A 22,978-nucleotide genomic window follows, 5' to 3' on the forward strand; every position below is an offset into this window, starting at 1 on the left:
TTCTTACTTGTAATGTGGCAGCTAGCATGTTAGCTATATACATTTATATATACAGTCTATGGTTCTTACCTAAAAAGCAACATTTAGGAGATTGTGTTGGGTACAGATCGTAATGCAGAAGAAACCCTTTGTATAGTAAACTCTACCCTTGGTTCCTCTTCTACACCTCCTACCTGCCTCCCTTGCACCCACCTCTCTCTTTTTCTCTCACTCTCTGCCTCTCCAGTGGGAGCTGACTCTGGGTGTGTATAGACAGGCAGGCTAACATATGCCATATAGGAACATATATTGTACAACAGGCTCTGGAACACAAAAGGCTGCATGCTGGGCTAGCTACCTGTCTCTTCCTCTTTATTTCTCTCTCCCTCTCTCTCTCACTCCATCTTTCTTTATCTACCTCCTCTTGCTCTCGCCCTCTCTACATTTCTGTCACTCCCTTTTTCAAGTGTCACCATCTCTTTCTCACCCCTCTCTCTTTCTCGCTCCTCCTCACTTGTCATTGTGAAACTCCAACTATCTCTCCTCCTTCTTCTTTCTTTTCTCTCTCTCTGTCCTTCCTCTGTTCTCCCTCTTTCTCTTTTCATACGCCTTTGTTTCTTCCCTCCCTCTCCTCTCTCCATCTCTCCATCTATCTATCTATCTATCTATCTATCTATCTATCTATCTATCTATCTGTCTGTCTGTCTGTCTATTATTCTATCTATCTCTCCTTCTCTCCCCTCTTCTGTCCCTGTCACCTCCTCTCTCCCTTCATCTATCTCTCCTAATCTCTCTCTGTCTCCCTCCTTCTCTTTCTTTGTCTATCGCTCTCTCTGTTCTCTCCCTCCCTCCCTCTCTCTCCCCCTCTCTTTCCCTTTGTCCATCTCTCCTCCTCCTTCTCTCTCTCTATCTATCTCTTCCCCTGTCTATCTTCCATTTCTCTCTTTCTCTCCTCTCTCTCCCGTAGTCTATCGTTCTCTCCCCTCTGTCCCTCCCTCCCCCTCTCTCCCCTTCTCTTTCCCTTTGTCTATCTCTCCTCCTCCTTCGGTTTTTCTATCTCTCCCTCTCTCTATTTCTCTTTCTCTCTCCCTTTATCATCTATCTCTCTTCCTCCTTCTCTCTCTCTTTCCTTTATCTCTCTTTCTCTCCCTGAGCCTATCTCTCCTCCTCTCTTTCCCTCCTTCGCTCTCTTTCTTTCTCCCCCTCTCTCTCCCTCTGTCTGTCTATCTGTCCTCCTCCTCCTCTCTCTCTCTTTCTCTCCATCTCTCCGTCTCTCCTTGCAGCTTGCTAGTGACACCAGTATTCTTCAGTCTGACATTGGTGATGGATTAGATACGTTATCGAGGCGGAGAGAGGGCTGTAGTTTTTTTTTCTTCTTTTTTTCAGCATTGAGGAAAAAGAAAGTATCTACACACACAGACACAGACACACACACACGAGGCTGTAGACGTGTGAATGGCCTCATGTACTCATTTCACCTGGACTAGAGCAGAGCAGTCGGCGTCTGCTACATTTCAGTTTGTGTTTCCCTGAGTTAAATGTGAGCAGAGCGGCTGGTTTACTGTGTCTGCCACTGTCAGCTGTTAAGATGGAACTGTGGTATCTGTATTTTACCTCATTGTACACGCTCACACTTCTATACAGACACTCGAAGAGCTTTACATCAAGGAACCACTCACACATTCACACACACTCATACACTCATACACATCCAGTGCACATAGACGCTGGGGGTGAGGTGTATTGCACAAGGACACAACAACAATATTCATCTGTGGGAACTGGAACTGCACCACCAACCTGTGGGTCAGTGGATCTGAACACTCAGCCAATGACGTTTATGTCGAGAGTGGGATCGATATCTAGATACCAATCAATTCTCCACCTAGTATCAAAATGAAATACTAATACTAATTTGAACAATTATCAATATTGAATTATCAGACTTTGTCCTGATGTAAAAAGGACAAAATCTCCTTTCTCTCTATACTGTCTCTCTCACTCTCACATATCTATCTATCTATCTATCTGTCTATCTCCTTTTTCTTTCTCTCTTTCTCTGTTTACTCCTCTGCCCCACTCTTGTTCTCTCTCCCTCATTCTCCCCCATCTCTATTTCCCCTCCCTCTGTCTCTCTCTCTACTCCTTTTTCTTTCTCTCTTTCATCCCCATCTCTCTCCCTCCCCATTCTCCCTCCATCTCTCTTTTCTCTCTCTCCGCCTGTCTTTCCTGTCTCTCCCTTTTCCCTCCTTTGCTCTCTCTCTCCCTGTTTCTTTCTCCTCCCTCCCTTTCTCTCTCTCTCCCTCCTCCATCCCTCCCTCTTCTTCTTCTCTCTCCCTCCTCCTCTTCCCGCTCTGTCTCCCTCCTCCATCTCTCCCTCTATAACTCTCCCTCCTCCATCCCTCCCTCTTCTTCTCTCTCCCCCTTCTTCTCCCCCTCTCTCTCTCTTTCCCTCCCTCCTTCCCTCCCTCTCTCCCTCTCTACTGTCCTGGTAATGAATTCACAGTCCGGTGCGACCCTCAGCAGCCACTCGCTCGGCCCGCTCGCCCTTTAGGGACTGACTTCATCATCAGCTCCACATCATCCATCCATCTCCGGGGGCCCCTCCACAGAGCTGTCACCACACCTCAGATTGCACTGTTAACCATTTCTCACACCAACATGTATACACTCCGATTACACCACTTTCCTCCACCTGCAGCAGAAATACACACACTTTACCAGATATTTAGTGTAATAAAGTCACATTTTGTCTTGTTCCAGCACAGATATATCGTGTAAGCAGCTTAGGGTCAAAATGAGTGCGCTGTCTCCATCAAATTATAAAGGGTTTTTCCCCCTGCGAATCTGGAAGTGCACTGTTAGCATGCATTACCGTGATGGCAAAACTCTCTACTGGCTGAAAAGTGCTTATAAACTCATCAGGGTGAATAATTAGAACGCTAAAAATACTCTATGAAAGTGGAGATTACGTTTGGACCGCTGCAAAACAGTGAACAAATGAACTGATTCTGTTTTTCACGTTTTAAAGCTATTAAAAGTCAGGTATGTTGATTTAATGCGGAGGCTGAGTGGCGGTTAGTAATTTCGCCTCGCAGTAAGAAGGTCCTTGGTTTGATTCCCGGGCTTGTTATGTCTTTTTATGGAGATTGCATGTTCTGTCTATGTCTGGGTGGGTTTCGTCCAGCTACCATGTTTTCCGGACTATAAATCGCACTTTTTTTCATAGATTGTCCGGGGAGCGACTTATCGTCAGATGCAACTTATATGTGAAATTATTCAAGTATAGAATTTCACATCTTTGTCATTGTCACTCTGACAACTTTGCGTGGGCACTCTAGGCTTGTACCATCATGACAGCCATTTACCTCCAGAGCAGGCGGAGCTGTTCAGAAGCGACACCGAGGATGAAGAATTGAGTGGATTTAGTGATTTGGAGTGAGATCCAGAGTAAACTTGTTAGGTTGTTTTTTATGCTTTAGTGATCTGAGTAACTGTTAATATCTTATGTTAACAAACCAGGCACATGTTCAGTTATCTGTCTATACTTCATGCACATGTTTAGATATGTGTTAGGTAACTGTTCACTTATACATGTTACACTTCACTTATTACGTTAGCTTGGCGTATCTGATTAACTGTTAAAATCTTACGTTAACATATCAGACAGTTTGTTGTCTATGTGTTACATTAGTGTGCTGTACTGTTATTCAGCCTGTTGTTCTCTAGTTTATTGTTAATATTATAACTTGCCTTTAAAGATAAAATGTCTGTTCTTGAGCTTGGATTTTGTAAAATAAATTTCCCCCAAAAATTTGACTTATATATGTTTTTTTTTTATTATTTTTGTTATATTATTACACATTTTTATTATTATTATTATTATTATTATTATTATTATTATTATTATTATTATTATTATTATTATTATTATTATTATTATTATTATTACACTTAAAAAATATATATTTTTTATTATTACACTTTTTTTTTGCTGGTGTAACTTATACTCTGGAGCAACCTAAAAACATGCATAATACTAGCATAAGTAAGTGTTTCTGACCAAGCTTAAAAGGCTCATATTACACTTTTTTCTGATCTGTGTTATAATGCTGTTTCCTCATTACAAATACGCCTGGACTTGTGTTTTGTTTCATTCACACATGTTTAACCCTCCATATTTAGCACTCTCACACTCTGTTCCACCTTGTGATGTCATGTGGTAATACAGGAAGTGATCCGCTGTGCTTTTAAACTCCAAAAAAACACTCTCCATGGCATGTGATTTACTAAAAACCCTGTAGTTTAGTCCTCTACAAACACATACATACAGTGTTATTATTAGTTAGTTTCTCAGCTATCACAATCATCTATGGCAAATGTAATCGCTATTCCAACATTTGTCAGGAAAATTACCACTAAAAGCCAAACGCCTTTCCAAAAATCATTCAGCGTTGATTGGATGTCACAGAAAACTCTCCTCTGGTGAAATGTGACAGGTTAAGTGAGTGTCAGAGCCTCTCCTGGCCTGTCTGCTCCACTCCAGACGTCCGATTACAGGGCACTTATGTGGGACAAGTCCATCAGATGAACTGGACCTGATTGGAGAGGTTTTATCATGGTCATTTTCACTCGTTTCACACGTCTGGACATCGTGAGGGTTGGCTTGCCCTCAGATATTTCAGCAAATGATCAACGGAAGACTTCTGAACGCTAGACTGGCCCAGCTGTAGATTTGAATTCTGAGTAGGACGTGAGGAACAAAGGTCAAGCGTGCGATATTTAAAGGTCCTATATCAGACAGAATTGATTCTGGTGAGCTTTTGAGGCGTGTTAGAATGGTGTAACCTCATCAAAAACATATGGAAAGTTGTGTTTTGTTTCATTCACACATGTTTGAGTAACCCTTTATTATTAGTCTGTCTACATCTTCAATCCTCAAAACTCTCTGTTCCACCTTGTGATGTCATGAAGTGGTAGTTTTCAAGTTAACACCTTCCTTTTACCTTTAGTTCAGTAGGGATTAGAAATTCCACTTCTGACATGATCCAAATGATTCTAATGAAGGCGTATGGAGTTTAAAAACACAGTGGAGCACTTCCTGTATTACCACATGATGACATCACAAGGTGGAATAGAGTGTTTTCAGTATGAGTGAATGTGTGAATGAAACAAAACACAACTACAGGTATGTTTTTGATGAGGAAACAACAATGAAATATCACCTCTGCCATAGTTTCAATGACAAAGCAGATATGTAGAACTAAAAACATTCTTACATCCATCGTGTACAGGTCTGCTATCGATTTTTATAGATTAGAACGTGCTGATTCAGTTGATTTAAACAGATTCTGGCGCTGTTTTAATACCCGTGGAGACAGAACTACAGGGCTGTCACGAGACTTTAAACCAGGACAAGGGGGCTTTTTTACTCTCACACACCTCCTGAAGAAATCAGACTGCCTCCAACGTTAGCAAGACGGCGCCAAAACCTGTTTAAATCAGCTGAACGGACACGTCACAGCGATATCACATGACCACTCTGAGGATGAGCGCTAGTGAGCAGTCGAAACAAACTAAACTTTGATCTGAAACACTTAGTAAAATAAACTTTCCTGAATAGGTTTAGCGTACTCTGGGTCTATATCAAAGCTAATGTAAGACCATAGGCTTGAAGAAACAGCTATGATTTGTTTTTATTATCATTATCATAGAGTTTGAGACTGTAAAATTGTCTAAGATAACTAGTTTAGCTCAAATCTGTTTGTCTTTCCTGTCTGACTACTTATATTTTCCCTATATTACTGCATTACATACAGTATATGCTAACGTTGTGGCTAATTCCAGCTAACGTTTTCTAACTCGGGGCCAAAGTGTCAGCGTAGACTTTGACTTAATCCTATTGTCAAGTGTCAGTGTGGTTAAAGCTCTACTCTATTTTGGTGAATTCGCTCCAAACTTGGCTAACGTAAGCTCTGCCAAACGAAACACGTCAAAGCAACCCGACTACCTAAAATGTCCCGTATTGGTGTTGGCATGTTCTCTCTTACATTTTTACAAAACCTAACTCAAGGCTGTGGTTGGTAATAGCTTGTTCCCGAATGTAAAAACGTGAAAGAAAAGTCCCCCTTGCAGGTAATAGTTAACAGCTGGCGCCATTCTAACAGAAGACATTCGTCAAGGAAAGAAAGAAAGAAAGAAAGAAAGCTACGGTAATGTTGTACAAATATGTGAGACAAGCGGAGGGTGAATCAGTCACTCCACAAATGACCCCTCTCAGTGTTTTGCTTCTGTAAGGAGCCATTTCCTCCCAGAATAACACTGATCACGCGCTTACCACACTCTTCATTTTGCACCGCGGCAGAAATACAGCCTGGTGAGAGAAATGCTAATGCCGGCCTTTTTCTTCTATAACAAAAATATAAACTGTGAATTTGAGGTGCCATTTTAGACCAGGTCGTTCTTACACAGGAGGTATTACACTTCTATGGGGTGTAACTGCTAACCCTCAACATATTTAGATCACCGTATTACCTTTTATTGTTTTGAAAATGCTATATTCGCCGTAAACAGCCTCTCTCCTCCCTTTGCTCTCCATGCTAAGTCACTCCCCCTTCAGAACGCTATCACATAACAGTCAGCGTTTATCCCGCTAATGAAACTTCTGCACATCGCATCAGGTTTGTGAAGTTGTTGTGTGCAGTTTTGTATCGTGCGTTTGTATATTTCTGGAGAATTGTTGTGCGGGAGCATGGGTGATGTAGGCAAGTGGGCGGAGCCTTGGACAGAATCTTAACATAAACATAAGGAGGTGTAATGTAGCTAGTTCATTACCTGGGCCTATCATTGAAGCTAACAGAAAAAGGACAATATACAAAGATGTTTAAAATGTTTTATAGATTAAAGTGGTTGAGTATCAGCTACTTGTTTTTAATTGAATTGTTTACCCATGTTGTCGGCCTTAGGTGTTCCGGCTAAATGAGTCCCCGGGAGCCGTAGCACCTTAAACAAGGTTCCGGGGCAGACAACTGTGTGCTAATAAGGAGGGGTGTCAAATATTTTAGTTTTTTGTGTATCTAAATTTTGTTCACGGTTAAAACTGATACATTTAATGCAGAGCTCTATTTTTAACAACCAATTTGACTGAATAAATATTTACACTGTTTTGTTAGAGCTAACTTTTAACTTTTAACAAGATTATTGGATGTGTGTAAACTTACCTGTGCTGCAGAGTGGGCTCAACCAATTAGGGAGGTGCTCTATAAAAGGAGAAAACCTCAGTCTGTTAAAGTGAAGGGTGCTGCATGTACAGGAGGTATGGACATGCAGATTTATTTTTTTTATTTTTTCTCTGTTGTACATATGTTTGGTGCACTTGGGTCTGCACTGGACACATTGTCTCAGCTCTGCTCTGTTCCTCGCTAAACCGCTAAGGTTGCTATCCGAGCGATTACAGAAGGGTTCAAATAGGGCTCGGGAGAGATCGCTAGATTACTCAAACATGCATGGATGACATCGAAAACCTCTACAGGCATGTTTTTGATCAGCGAACAATGTTATGGTACATGGTAGAAAGCTAAAAAAATGCAAAATATATAAAGGTGTTTTTGTTGTGTTGTTAATATTTGAAGTGGGATCAGGCACCACAACAAAACTCAAATTTAAGTTCAGTGCATTCACCCATTGACCCAAAGGTTACTGGTTCAATCCCTGCTCCTACCAGTGCAATGTATTTTAGCACGACTTTAATAATCTTGTACTCCAGTTTCTGCACCTTGAATGGCCAACTACGGTGTCATTTTGTATCAATATAACTCTCTTCATCCTTTCCATGTTTTCACAATATAGTTTAAGTTTAATTCATCAACCGTTAAAGGCTAAATTCAAGTTTACAATTCAAAGTTTCTGTTTCTGTGCCAAAGAATTACCCAAAACTGAACCCAGCTCACCTGTGGTCCACCTCTGTTCCTCCACCTCCTCCAGACTGTACATTGCACACTCATTGCATTGCCTCACTCAGCCAAGCTTCATTCAGCACTTTTCACTCTGCAAATTCCCTCTCCAGTTTGGGATTCAGACTTTGGCACCGCATTGAAAACCAAGAGGGAGACCAGAGGGAACATGGAAAGGCGCGCACGGGGCATTTTCAATTGGATTTTGGTCAACCTTCAAACATTCTCCCCGACGCTTGCATATTCTGATCAAAAAGACCCCATTGGCACTGGGCCTTGTAGCCATGAGGAGAGGCTTGTGAGGGGCCGGTCCTGCTTGAATCCTGCTGGTTCACTGCTGGTGCTGTGCTGCAAAGGTGGTTGGATATGAAGTCAGTGTATAAAAATGAGCAGTGGCTATTGTGAAGGTTTGATTCAGCTCAAGTCGTGGTGCGCTAAAGTTATTTCACAGGGTAGTAGTGATGGGCTGTTGCAAGGTACTTTTTGGGTGAAGCATTCTTGTGTTATGACTTTCATGTAAGCTTTTTTAAAAATATATGTCCACTACTAATCAATACTGAAGCTAGTGTCGAAACTGTGTACTCATTAAAGTATATTTACTGTATTTTCTGGAATATAAGTCACACTTTTTTTCATCGTTTGAGCGGGGGTGCGACTTATACTCAGATGCAATTTATATGTGAGTTTTTCTTCATTATTATGCATTTTTTTTGGCTGTTGCAACATACTCCAGAAAATACAGTAATTAGTTTTGAGTTGTAACACTACTTCATATCATCTTTGGTCTTGGCTGTCTCCGTTCCCGCTCTGGACTACCCCTGCTCGGCTTGCCCTGGTCCCGTTCCCGATCCTGTCCTCATTCCGGTCCTGGCTTTCCCTGTTCCCGCTCTACTCAACGCCTGCCTGGTTCGCCTCTTGCTCCCCGCTCCCGGCGTGTGCTAAATGAACTATTGAAAACAGTTTTTTGCACAAACTGTAAATAAACACTGTAAATCTGCCCTTGAGTCTGCACTCCTTAGTCCGCACCTGCACTTGACGTTACAACAACAGTCTATGGTCGCTACTGAAGAGTGAGCGCTTTTTGACAATCAAGAAGCGTGCGTTATAAATCATTTGCATTATTATTATTATTGTCTCTTGACTATTGACAATTTCTGTTCCATTTCTGTCTCATTTTGCAGTTAAATTGGCATAATATGTAATAGTTTCCGACCTCTATGACCACCTGTCGAGCCCGTCCCTCCCTGTAGCTTTAACAAATCAGCTATATCATTTTGTTTAAGTTTCACCTGATTGCAACGGATAGCTTTGTCAGAAACTTAAGCGGCACATGACATCACAGTCTTCCACTCACTTAAAAAACTGTCTGTTGTTGTCACATCTATCAGACTTCCATTACATCGCTTTTGCACACCGCCCTCGGAACGTCCCTAGTGTCTCCGCAGCATGTTTTTCATCTCACCATCCGTCTTCACCTCTCTCCCTCCTGTACCGTACCCAGAGAGCGCTGATAGAGAGGAGCGAGCTAATGGCTGCGGCGTTGAAAGGGGAGAGCGGGTCAGACCGTGCCCAGTCCGACCGCGCACCTCTCTCCGGGGAACCAAGGAGCGGTTAACTGCACGGACCCCCTGGACGTAGAGAGAGTGTAATATTGTCGAAAAGACCCAAGGGTAGGCATCCAAACTGTTAGCAGGAACCTTGATAAATAATGCAGGGTCAATGGGGCAGAGATGACCAAGTTTAAGTAACAGGGAAAACAGGATATGGCTGGGCAAAGGGGGAGTGGAAAGAAAAGATATTTATGGACCTAGATGACATAGAAGTGACACAAAGTTTGCCAAATGTTTAAGTATATGAATAAAACGGTTTACTGAAGGTCTTAAATTACGTAAACTTTACTCTTGTGAGCATTAAGCCATGTGAGAGCACTGTTACCTCTGCAAAAACATATGTGAGTAACACTTATTATTAGCTCAAAATGCTCTGTTCCACCTTGTGATGTCATGAAGTGGTAGTTTTCAAGTTAACAACTCCCTTTTACCTTTATTTCAGTAGAGATGAACAATTCCAGGTCTGAAATTATCCAAATTATTCTTGCGAAGGTGTATGTAATTTAAAAATGCAGTGGAGGCACTTCCTGTATCACCACATGATGACATCACAAGGTGGAACAGAGTGTTTTTTTCCAGTTTGAGAGAAGAACTCAGCATAAATCTGCAGGTTTTTTGTCTTAAACATGTGTGAATGAAACAAAACACAATTCCAGGTCTGTTTGTGATGAGTAAAAATCATTATAACATAGATTAGACAATAGTGTAATATGGGCCCTTTAAGAATGATTCAAGCTTATAACTACTTAATTAAAGCATTAGGAGTTAGGAGAGTATTAATTGAGTAGTTATAAGCCTGAATTATTCTCACTAAAGTATTTATGTAGTATGAATGAAGTTGTATTAGGTTTTTAAGGTGTGTTACTGAATAATTGATTAGCATGTGAACTTAAAAAATACATATCTTAACATAACATGGATTACAGCAATTAAGGTTTTAGAGATATTGAGGTACTGAGCGGTCAGATCCACTAACCCACAGGTTGGTCGCACGACTCCAGCTCCAACAAATGATTACTATTGTGGTGTCCTTGGGCAAGACACTTAACCCACCTCGCCTCCCAGTGTCTGTGTACACTGGTGTAAGAATATGTGTGTGAATGAGTGAGTTGTGCCTTGATTTAAAGTAAAAAAATGTGTCTATTTGCCATTAGCATGCACCTGTTCATATTTTTAGGCCAGATGCCCTACCTGAGTTACCATGAGACTTTGGTACACCCATGGTTTTGCAATGCCACTACCAAAAATACAGTAAAAATATAGTTATTGCTGCCATTCATCTTTACGATGTGTTTTATATATTTACTTTTGCGAACTGTATGTAAATAAGTTGCGTATCTGCTTTCATTTATACACACTATTTCTTGTTGTGTTCTCCTGCCCACCCAAAGCCGAAGTCACGGCGCCGTCCCTGTTTTCTCATTCTGCGTGGGCACAATGTAGTTTGCATGTGTGAAGTCAAAAGTGATACAAAGGAAGTAATATGTTCAGCTACTACAAGAGAAAGTGTGAAAAACAAAACAAGAAGGTTCAAAGGAGCGGGTGTGAGGATGGGGTAGAATTTGCAAGTTGTGACAAGATTTTGAATATAGTCCAAACTTAAAATATTGGTCCAGTTGATTATGTCTAAATACACCGCAGTACTTTTGACTACTTGCAATATACAGAACAGAATAAGCCATAGACAAATGTTATATCAATAGTTGAGGATGATATATCTATTTTTTGGTATATATTTTCCAAATTTTTCCTCGTCCCCAGATAGTTTGAAACAACGCGATAGGGATCTGATGTAGACGGAGTGCGGCCGTACACTGAGGCGAAGGTCACGCTATCGGCTGATCCCGGGTGGCAGCGTCGTACCACATCGCCCCGCACATCACAACATGACACACACTGCTCCCTTGGGTGCTCACATAAAGGCAAACATGACACCCACTCTGACACAATAGTGTGATGGGTGAAAAGCAGAGAGAGAGAGGAGGAGAAGAGGAGAGTGAGGTCTGGCTGTGTGCCTGTACATGCTTTATGGCTGAGTGTATTTGCAGAGGCCCCGCTCCTCATCGTGGTGTCAGTTACCAGATGAAGACTGGCACTGCCCCCTACGTCCTGTCTGTCTCATCTCTCTCTTGTTCCTTTCTTTCCCTCTTTCTTTCTTTCTCTCTCTCTCTCTTCTCTCCCATCTCTTTCTTTCTCTCTCCCTCTCTTTCTCTTTCTTTCTCTCACTGTCGGTCTCTCTCTGCCCTCCCTCTCTTTCTGTCTTTCTATCTTTCTCTCTGTCCTTCCTCTCTCTCTGTCACTCTATCTTTCTGTCTATCTCTCTCTCCTGTTCTTTCTCACTGTCTGTCTCTCACCTTCTCTTTCTCTATCTCTTCTCTCTCCTTTTCTCTCTCCCTCTCTTTCTACCCCTCTCTCTTCTCTCTTTCTTTTTCTCTCTCTTTTCTCTCTTCTGTCTTTCTCTCTAATTTTCTCTGCCTCTTCCCCTTCTCTCTCCCTCTCTCTTTCTTTTCCTCTGTCTCTCCCTTTTCTCTCTTTCTTTTTCTCTGTCTCTCCCTTTTCTCTCTTCTGTCTTTCTTTTTCATTTTCTCGCTCCCTCTCTTTCTCTCTTTCTCTCTCGCTTCTCTCTGTCTCTCTTTTTTCTCTCTTCTCTGCCTCTCTCCTTTTCTCCCTCCCTTTCTTTCTCTCTCCTCTCTCATTATCTCTTACTGCCCTTCCTCTCTCTCTCTTGTCCTTTTCTCTCTCCCTCTCTCTCTTCTCTCACTATCTCTTACTGCCCTTCCTCTCTCTTTCTCTCTCTTCTCCTTTTCTCTCTCCTTCTCTTTCTCTCTCTCTTCTGTCTCTTACCGCCCTTCCTCTTCCTCTCTCTCTCTCTGTCTCAATCCTTTCTCCATGTGTCCGACTCCTGATGTGAGGATCAGTCTGCTGAGGTCAAACGGAGGTCAGGAAAAAAGGAAAAAGAAAAAGGGAACATTTTTTTCAGTCATGTTTTTTATTTAAGACACATGGGAAAATGAGTTTTTACAATATCTCCACATGAAACTCACTTTATGTAGTTTTGTGTTTCATTTGAGCATGAGGTCATCTTTATTACTGATCTTATCTCCTTTTGTACAGGCCTTTGAAAAGTCCATAAAACATCACATGTATTTGACGTGTCGATGGGTGCGTCCTGGTTTAGTCCTGGTTTAGACCTGGTTTAGAGCTGGTTTAGTTCTGGTTTAGTCCTGGTTTAGTCCTGGTTTAGTCCTCATTTAGTCCTCGTTTAGTCCATGTTTAGTCCGGATGTAGACTTGAGTTTGTCCTGTTCTTCTCTTTGTCTATTTCAGCCTTTGCTCTGAGTTAAATCCCACTTAACGCTGTACCTGATTTTGACTGTCTTAAAAACGTGAAAAACAGTACTAGCTCGTTTTAAAGTTACACATTCCAAACTAATTACTCACCATGAAGAGTTTAAAAGCACTTTTCACAACTGCAAGACAACCAGTGGTGGAAGGTAATGAGGTAAAAGTAGTGAAGTATTTTATTTAAGTAGAACTTTTGTGCATCTCTACTTTACTCAAGTAACTCATACAGTGGGTACATTTTACTTCACTAATTTGAGAGCAGTATTTGTACTTTCTACTCCACTACAGTTTTGAAATGGGGTGAAAAGTAAAAAGTGCTTTTCACATGATCTGAGGGGTTATTTTTACCGTGTTCGTGTTAACATCGTGACTAAAGTTTTCGAGTTCAAGCTTCGGCTTTGAGCAAACAAAAATGAACACACAAAATTCATAAGAAAATTAAGTAATTGGTTCCTATTGCAACTGCTGACCAAAATATGTATCATTTTTAATCACATTTTAACACTTGAGTGAAATACTTTGACTTTTTACTCTTAAAGTACATTTTAAAACTTTTACTTATGCACTTTTACTTTTACTTGTGTAACTTTTTGCCTCTGTATCTGTACTTTTACTTATGTAACCAAATTGAGTACTTCATCCACCACAACAACTAGCATGCTAACACTGATTTCCTGATTCTCCATAATAAAAAAAAACGCCTCATACTTCGACACAAACAGCGCACAGTGGTCTTATTTTGACCTCAAGTACTGCTTATACAATATATATGGATGCAGACCCTTTTTATTACAAGTATCAAGTATTATCCCAGTCATGTATGTGAACTGAAACACATGTGTTCACTCAGACCCTTTTCAACATTATTTTAAGTCATAAAACATGAAATATATATTCAAAGAAATCCAAAGGAGTCAAATAATGTTTAATATGTCTCCTTAAACTGCACCGCCCGCTGTTCTGTTGTCAGCGATGCCGCACGCTTTGAAGGAAACGCACTGTGTGAACTTCCATTTGCCGTTTCAAAGTTTGACATGCAGGAATTCTGGTCCGCGCCCCCTCCTCCCCCCTCCCCCCCGACCCCTCTCCTCCCTGTAGATCTTCTTTGACTGACACATGACCTTGGCTTTCCCTCCTCCCATGTTTTATTGCGAGTCCCGCTTCTCCCAGAGCGCTGTCACCGTGTCTGTACATAGATGAATGTTTTTGGGGGTGGAGCGTTGCATTCTGGGATGGGCAGATGATAGAGGGAGTGAGGTTTGATGGGGGGAGATGGAAACGAGACATTTTGGTGAAGTCTCACGGAAGCGTCGGCGATCGCAATCCCGGATGCCTAGAGTTGTCGGAATTGTCGAAAATCGGAGACTAATCGATGCTAAAACTAGTGTTGAAACTAGATACTCATTTGAGCGAGTATCGATACTAAAAGAGTCACATCAACAGAACAGAAATGAACCTTTCCTGAAGCTTTAGAATGATGTTGAGCTGTATCAAAACAAGTATAAGACACATAGACTTGAAGATTGAAAAGCGATGTGTGAAGATGTGACCATTTACCATTTATTGACCTAAATTAATGTTTTTTCAGCTAAGTTTGTTTGTTGTGCCTAAACTGTCTCTACAAATGGACATAGCTAACGTGCTAGCCTCTGTTTTCCAAATCAAAAGTGAACATGAGCGTGGTCCCAGCTTCATCGACTCTGGCTCCAATTCACTTTGCATTGAAAAACCGTCGTCCCTCTCTCTGTAACTGCTGCTGTCAGACTCATCATGGTCATTTTCGTCTTAAAGTGTTCGTATTAACCCACTCTACGTGATCCTGGGTCAATCAAGTCTGCCAGAGGTTTGATTGACAGCGTTGCTAAGCACCCACTCCCTGCTAAACCAGCAGTGCGGGCAAGAAGAGGCGTTACTTTGGCTCTTTGGTTGCTATGATACGCACAGTCGGAATTCCAAATATGAAACTCGACTCCAAACTCGCTCCATAACCGTTAGCTTCGATGAGCTTCATTTGACTGAACCTCAACGCAATGGGTGACATTACACTCGGTTTACAGCTCTACTTCATGTACTTCTCAAGCCCCTGAAGAAGAAAGACTTTGTGGTTTGTGTGAGCTGGGAGACGTACAAAGTGAAGCTCGTTTTTTGCTGTATTGTCCATTTTATGATGAATTTATTCGATGAAACGTTCACCCAATGCCCTGATATGTTCTGGTGTAATGACGACAACAAGATGAACTGTTTTTTTCATTCTAATGTTTATAAGTTGGCATCATTTCTCCATAAAGATAAGCCTGGAAAAAGCGGATTTTTTTGTAACACACATGTGGCAACTGGCTAATTTAATTTTATTGTATTTTGTTGGTATCTTGCATTTCTTGCATCTTGCACAAGACACAATAATAAACTAGCTTCATTCATTCATGTCATTTTCAACTTTTTAAACAATTTTATTTAACTTTTCTTGATAATCTGCCGCGTGACTCTATAAAAACTACGATGGCATGATCCCGCCGAGCGCAGTAATAATTCTAAAACATATAAAGCTGTCATATGCGCGTTAAGGATTCTAATTATATTCTGCACTGGTGTTGTAACCTCGTCACCATAAAACCACACACAGAGAGAGTTACCTGGTGAGAATAACGCACGCTGCTCTTTCAAACACTTTTACGCTGCGCAGTTGTCACCGAAATATCATTCCCAATTAGTCTTTTACTGCTCTGACGATTTACCATCACCGCGCTGTCTCCAAATGACTCGTAATACATGCAAATATTCAAGGTGTCCTGCTATTCCTGACTGGTGTCGCTCATCCTGTCAATCATAAGCTGTCGATTCCTGTTGCGATAACGTTATAAATAGCGTTGGTTGATCTGTTGTGTGTTTTTGTGTTTCAGATTCGAGTGGATGGCCCCCCACATGGAGGTGTTCAGTATGAAACCATCTCGGTGATAAAAGACGGCAGCCCGGTGCTCAGAGATATGGCGTTTTCTCTGGACCGTAACTACCTCTACGTCATGTCCGAGAGACAGGTAGGAGCGGTGGGCTTGGATGTGGCGTGTGTGTTTAATATGTGTAAACAGTTATGTGAATGTGATGAAGTTACTGCAGAGTCTGAGATGGTCACAGCTGTCGTCAAAGTCTATTAAAGGTCCTATATTACACAAAATGGACTCTTATGAGCTTTTATCCATGTTACAATGTTGTTACAGCTTCAAAATCATACCCAGAGTTGTGTTTTGTTTCATTTACACATGTTTGAGTAATCCTGCATTATTTGATTTTGAAGTTAACATTTTAGCCATCTTTAGTTCAGTAGAGATTGGCAATTCTGGGGCTGAAATCAACCAAATGATTCTAGTATTCCCCGTTGAGTTCAGTTTGTAGGCGATCAGCTTAAGACACATGTCAAACTCAGGCCCAGGGGCCAAATCTAGCACGCGGTGTAATTATCTTTGGCCCGTGAGATCATATCAAATGTGCATTACAGCTGGCCTGCCATTATATAGCGCATGCACCACTAATACTATAAATCCCAGAATGCTATGCTAATACGCTGCCATGTACTCGAGACCGGCAAGTGCCCCTCCTTTTCTGTTGACACTCATTAGCAAACAAGCTACTAGTCATCTCAGGCAAATCAATTACTACAGAGAGACACATGATTTATCTTCTTTATTCTTTTATCTTTTATTTCAAATTTAATTTCTCTCTGTTTGTAGTATCAGGCTTGAGTTGTTCCAGATTTTGTGTTAAAGCTAAACTAAGGTTTGTTTTCCAATGAAAAGGTTAATCAGGTGCAGTCAGTTTTTCAGTAAATATTGAGTTTGGCCCATGAATTTGTCTCAGTTTTTAATTTTGGCCCACTGTGAATTTGAGTTTGACACCAGTGGCTTAAGAGCTCAAACACATTCATATTTCGTAAATACGTTGAGGTAGATTGTAGACTGTGTCAGTTTGACCAGACGTTGAGGGATGCGAGGCAGAAAGATTGGCTACAGTAAGCCGCTGACCTGGTCTGACCAGAGCAGATGTAGTTTGATGCAGAGAAAGGTCTTCAGATTTAGGCTTGAGGGTTATTCCATAGCTCACCATCCAAGTATGAGAACCTGCCCAATTCCACTCTATATCATGGAATCAAATCTCACTCACAATGATACGGTACCGGCTTCGCACGCTCTTCTCGCTAGCCCCATACCTCCTGAGTGTGTGGTTTGCTGCCGGCTAATGTGGCTCCCTGATTGGACGCAACGAGTCATGTGAACGGGACTCACAAGGCACACAACAAACAAACAAAACACAACTCCAGATCTGTTTGTGATGAGGAAACAACATTATACATTATTATTACACTTGTATGTTTTAGTCATTACTGATGCTTGTTTTTTAGTTTTTATTCACCAAAAATGTGACTAGAAAAAAAAAAAAAGACTGGAACTATGACTAAATTCAAGCTGACAAAGTTATAATTGGTTTGGTCCAGATTTGGGATGATTCATGTGGGACAGTTTGACGGAGTTTGCTGGGTTTGTTTTCAGATGAGACTTAAAGGGTCCATATTTTAAGCTTTTTTCCATGTTTTAATGTTGTTTCCTCATCAAAAACATACCTGGAGTTGTGTTTTGCTTCGTGTTTGCCTACCTACAAATCCAGCAGGTTAATTTTTAAGTTCTTCTCTCAAACTGAAAACACTCTGTTCCACTCTGTGATGTCATCATGTGGTGATACAGGAAGTGCTCCACTGTTTTTTTAAACTCCATACACCTTCACTAGAATCATTTGGATAATTTCAACCCTGGAATTAATGATCTCTAGTGTAAAAAAGGTAAAAGGCAGCTGCTAATTTGAAAACTACCACTTTGTGACATCATAAGGTGGAACAGAGCATTTTGAGCTTTGGAGATGTTGCAGACTAATAATGTAGTGTTAGTCAAACATGTGTGAATGAAACAAAACAGACAACTCCAGATGTGTTTTTGATGAGGAAACAACATTATAACAGATCAGAAAAAAGTGTAATACGGGACCTTTAAGCGGCCTTATACAGTGATCCAATTCTGTGATATGGCTTATGGATATTATGGATATAGTGAAGGTCAATGCCTTACTGCGGAACATTTAACATCACCAGAAAAGTTACATAACACATCTTTAAATGGAAAAACATGTGATAATATATTTGAGCACTGAATAATCCTAGAGTAAAGTTCTGTTCTTTGTATTGTCCTGATGAAGCGTATGAGTCTTAATGACGTCGCAGCTTTGACCAGGATGTGCCAAAGCAGTTTTGGTTTAAGCGGCTTTAAACCGAGTCTCCAGCGGTGCCTGAGATGGCCTCACTCTCCTCATCAGCTCCTCGCCACCCAGAGCCCGGCTATAAATATCCCACACGGCTCAGCGGGGGACACGGTGACAGCGTTTGATAATGAAACTGAACAATGAGGGCAGGAGAAGAGAGGGAAGAGAGAGAAAGACGAGAGAGAAAGACGAGAGAGACAGGGTGAAACTGCTGGGGAGGAGATAGAGGGAGGAGGGCGATCGAGGCGGACAGTCAGGACAGGGGAAGAGAGGAGGAGTGAAAGACAGGGAATTGAGGAGAGGAGAGAAGGAGAGAGAGAAGAGAGAGATGAAGGGGGAGAGAGGAGAGGGAGAATTAGAGAGAGAAGAGAGAGATGGGGAAGGGAGAGAGAGGAGAGGGAGAAGGAGAAAGGGGGAGAGAGAGAAGGGGAGAAAGAATAGAGAGATGAATGGGCAGAGAGAGAGAAGAGGTGGAGAGGGGGAGGGAGAAGAGAGAGATGAATGGGAGAGAGAGGAGAAGGAGAGAGAAGACAGAGAGGAAGGGTGTGGAGAGAGAGAGAGTATGGGCAGTAAGAGATAATGGGAGAGGAGAGAGAGTGAGGAAGGGCAGTAAGAGACAGTGAGAGAAGAGAGAGAGAGAAAGATACATGAAGGGAGAGGGGGAGGGAGAGAGAGATTAGAGAGATGAATCGGGAGAGGGAAAGAGAGAGAGAGAAGGAGGAGAGAGAAGAGAGAGAGGAAGGGTGGGAAGAGAGAGACAGAGGAGAGGGTGGAGGAGAGAGAAGAAAGAGGCATGAAGAGAGAGGGAGAGAGAGAGGAGAGGAAGGGAGAGAGCGACCGAGAAAGAGAGGAGCGACAGGAGAGGTGTGGAGTCGTAGATATAAAGGGAGATAGAGGATGGGGAATGGAGGCGACAGTGGAGGGAGAGAGAGTGAGTGATGAGGAGTCGGCTGGACCCGCGCGTGACACAGTGCAAGGTTAGGCTTTCACACGTCTAATGAAGTGACATCGCACTGTGCTGTCCGCTGGGGGCGCTGTGCTACACCATAGTACACGTTTGTAACAGGATATTTTAGGCTTTTAACACCTCACCTGTCCTTAAAAAGCACCATGGAGTATTTTTTACCTTTCAGTTCTAGTGCAGCCAGTTTTTAGACTTGTACAATCATTTGATCTTGTATTAAAAGTTCCCATATCAACACGATATGGCTTTTTGTTTTCAGTTGTTAGTTGCTATGGCGACTGTTCTCACTTTTCATTATTATGAAATCCACGAATGCTACAAGTTAGAAAAAGGTATGCTCAGTGACAAAGTTTTATATGGAAATATACTGCATTTGACCCATCCCATCATCATGGAGACAAGTAGATGAAGCTACCATGTCAAATTACTGGTCAGATCTGTGGAGAAGCAAGCCTGCTCACAGTAAGTGTATGTTTTTTGGGGTTTTTTTGTTTTTGTTTTTTTCTACTTAGACCATAGATCATATGTGTATATATAAATGGACATAGCTAACCTGCTAGCTGCTACGTTACAAATTGGAAGTGAGCATGGACACGCCTCCAGCTCCATCGACCGTCGCCCCTCTCTCTGTAACTGCTGCTGTCAGGCTCGTCATTTTGGTTTTAAAATGCTCTACATCAGGAGTGTCAAACTTAAGTTCACAGGGGGCCAAAATTAAAAACTGGGACTAAGTTGCGGGCCAAACTAAATATTTGTTGGAAAATTTTAAAACATGGGGTGGATTAAATTTGAGTGAGGCGACAGGAAGCAGATGCTAATGAGTGTCAACAGAAGTGATGGGGACCGGCGGCAACGTATTTGCAAAGCATTCAGGGATTCGTAGTATGAGAGGTGCATGCGCTATACTGGTGCGGCAGCCGGCGGGTCAGCTCTAATACATGTTTGATATGATCTTGCGGGCCAAATATAATCATGTCGAGGGCCAAATTTGGCCCACGGGCCTGAGTCTTACATGTCTGCTCTACGTGATCTTTGATCTTAGGGTTTTTATTTCACTGTTTTGTCCGTTAATCAAGATATGACCATTAATAACAGACAAATCGGGCGTCTTCAGACAGGAAGAGGCGTTATCTTCAACAGCCTCACTCCAGATTGGCTTTTTGGTTGCTATGATACTCGTGGTTGAAATTCCAAATATGGAAGTTGGCTCCAAATTCGTCCCTATAACTGTTAGCCGAGCTTCATTTGGCTGGAGCCTAATGCTATGGTTAATGCCACACTCACTTCTTTATACAGTCAAAAACACATCATGCTAACTTTTTTGTTGTGCTACCTTCATTCTTTTAGACAAAAATAAAAATCTACATTGTGTGCTAAAATATGCAACTTCGTAAAGGACTTCCAGTTTCTCAAGGACAGTAAAGGTGTTGAAAGAAATATTATGCGATGCTGTACAGAACTGAAATGGGTTGTAAAAGTGCCAGTACAGAAGTTGTCGAGTGGTCGCCACGGAGACAGGTGACATGCGAGCCCGTCGGTCCCTCTGATAGATGACCATCGTCTGGTTTTATCGGAGCTTTTAACACTGAATGAGAAGAGGGCTCCCAGCTCACAATGTCCACAGGAGCAGCGCACTTAGACAATAGGAGGCAGTGCTGACAGGAGAGCAGATGATGAAGAGGAGACGTACAACCGCCTCTGGTACTGCTCACTTACAACAAAATGAATAAAATAAAACATAATAAAGTTTCTGTGTTTTGGGCCAGTTTGTTCCTTTTTTTGGCAAGCCTTCTGCTAAAGTTTCTGTTCAGTTTCTTGCAAGAAATGATAGGGCTGAACGATCTTGGAAAAAATATCTAAACTTGATTTTTCAGACAATAAGATTCGGTTCAAAGTTCACATTTTAACCCAGAAGTATTCACAAAAAGACTGAAAACAGAACTGACAAGCTAACACAAGAATCAGTTTTCAGAACATGTTTGTACAGAAGTTAACTACGAGGTTAGCAGTTTTTATGCAGAATAAAACCAGATATTTTGCTGTTTGTGGAGGAAATGGTGGTACTTTAAAAATGGGAGTGTTAGAAAAAATAAAAATAAAACAAATAAAAAATATAAATAAAATAAAATAAAATAAAATAAAATAAAATAAAATAAAATAAAATAAAATAAAATAAAATAAAATAAAATAAAATAAAATAAAATAAAATAAAATAAAACAAAACAAAACAAAACAAAACTAGTACTAGCACTCCCCTCTGCCATCTCCACCTTACCCCCCTCTAATATCACGGAAATGTCACACACACACACAGATACACATACAGATACACACATACAACACAGACTTGTCACATACAATTGTAAATAGCTGTTACGTCTACAAACCATGTTATGTCTTGGTATGTCTTGTATGTCTTGTATGTCTTACCACCACTTGTCACTATTATATATGTAGGGTCACTATGTTTGTATGTCTTGCATTAAATAAATACATTAAAAAACAGTGGCAGTGTTTCCGATTCGCCACTTGCTTCCATTAAAATTGTCGCTCTAATGCCATTTTTTTTAGATAGTATGGTGGTACTTCATTTCTTTGTACCCAAGCTTGTAGTATCTGCTTACTCCAACTGTACCACCAGCACCGCATTATGACAACTGTAATAATGGAACAGGATTAAACTGCTGTTGTGTCCTTAGGCAAGACATTTGACACACCTTGCCTGTGTATGAGTCTGTGTTTGAGTGAATATTTGTGTCACACACCACAAGGGTCGTCCAAATGTATGTTTATGTATTTTTTGCATTCATTTGACCCATTCATCAACTGTAATATGACATCATTCAATTATAGGCAGATTTAAAAAAACAAAAACAAAACAATAGATGATTTAAAAAAAAGAGAGAGAAAAGAAAAAGAGTTGACCCTGACATGTTTCCCTGTTTAGCACCAGCTTTACTCTGAGCTTTATTCAGAGCATGAAACAGTCTTTTGATGTTGGGCTCAAACTGCTCGTCATCTGAATGAGCCGTGCGTGTTATTATTATGCAGTGTGTAGCCTCGTCGTCTCCTCTCTCAGGGCTCGGGCTCACTGTAGACACTTCACACATCTGATCCTAAAATAGCCGCTCACAACCTTGACCCTTGTTGTTCTGTATCAATATGTTAATGTGCAAACTCCGTAATGAGGCTCCACTGTATAATATACAGGACAGAAGTTTATGCTATGGCTCGATTATGTTAAACCGGCTTGTTCTTGTTCTTCGTCTTCAGTTTTCTTCTTGTTCTTCTTCTTCTTCGTCATCGTCTTCAGTTTTCTTTTTCATCTTCAGTTTTCTTCTTTTTCTTCAGTTTTCTTCTTCTTCTTCAAAAACAGACCTGGCGTTGTATTTTTTTTCATTCACACATATTTACGTAATCCTTGATTATTAGTCTGTCTACAACTCCAAAGCTCAAAATGCTCTGTTCCACCTTGTGATGTCATCAAGTGGTAGTTTTCAAGTTAACAGCTACATTTTACCTTTTTTTCAGTAGAGATCGGCAATTCCAGGGTTGAAATCATCCAAATGATTCTACTGGAGGTGTATGGAGTTTAAAAACACAGTGGAGCACTTCCTGTATTACCACATGATGACATCACAAGGTGGAACAGAGTGTGTTCTGTTTGAGAGAAGAACTCAGTCTAAATATGCAGGGTTTGTGTGTTAAACATGTGAAACAAAACACAACTCCAGGTCTGTTTTTGATGAGGAAACAACACTATAATGCACTGTACATCTACACTGGACTAGCTGTCTCCATGGAGATGTAATTCCTTTGCCTGGAATG

General features: G+C 41.2%; 1 protein-coding gene across 1 annotated transcript in view; it reads left to right on the forward strand.

The window, feature by feature from the left end:
- Positions 1–22,978, forward strand: part of plxna2 (plexin A2) — a 418,092-nt gene that overhangs the window by 160,282 nt on the left and 234,832 nt on the right. Inside the window, exon 5 of the mRNA XM_055223276.1 lies at positions 15,786–15,920. Within this exon, the coding sequence (XP_055079251.1) occupies positions 15,786–15,920 (135 nt within the window). The remainder of the gene's footprint in view (positions 1–15,785; positions 15,921–22,978) is intronic.

The sequence above is a fragment of the Periophthalmus magnuspinnatus genome, chromosome 7 (genome assembly GCF_009829125.3).
Source record: "Periophthalmus magnuspinnatus isolate fPerMag1 chromosome 7, fPerMag1.2.pri, whole genome shotgun sequence".
Lineage (NCBI taxonomy): Eukaryota > Metazoa > Chordata > Actinopteri > Gobiiformes > Gobiidae > Periophthalmus > Periophthalmus magnuspinnatus.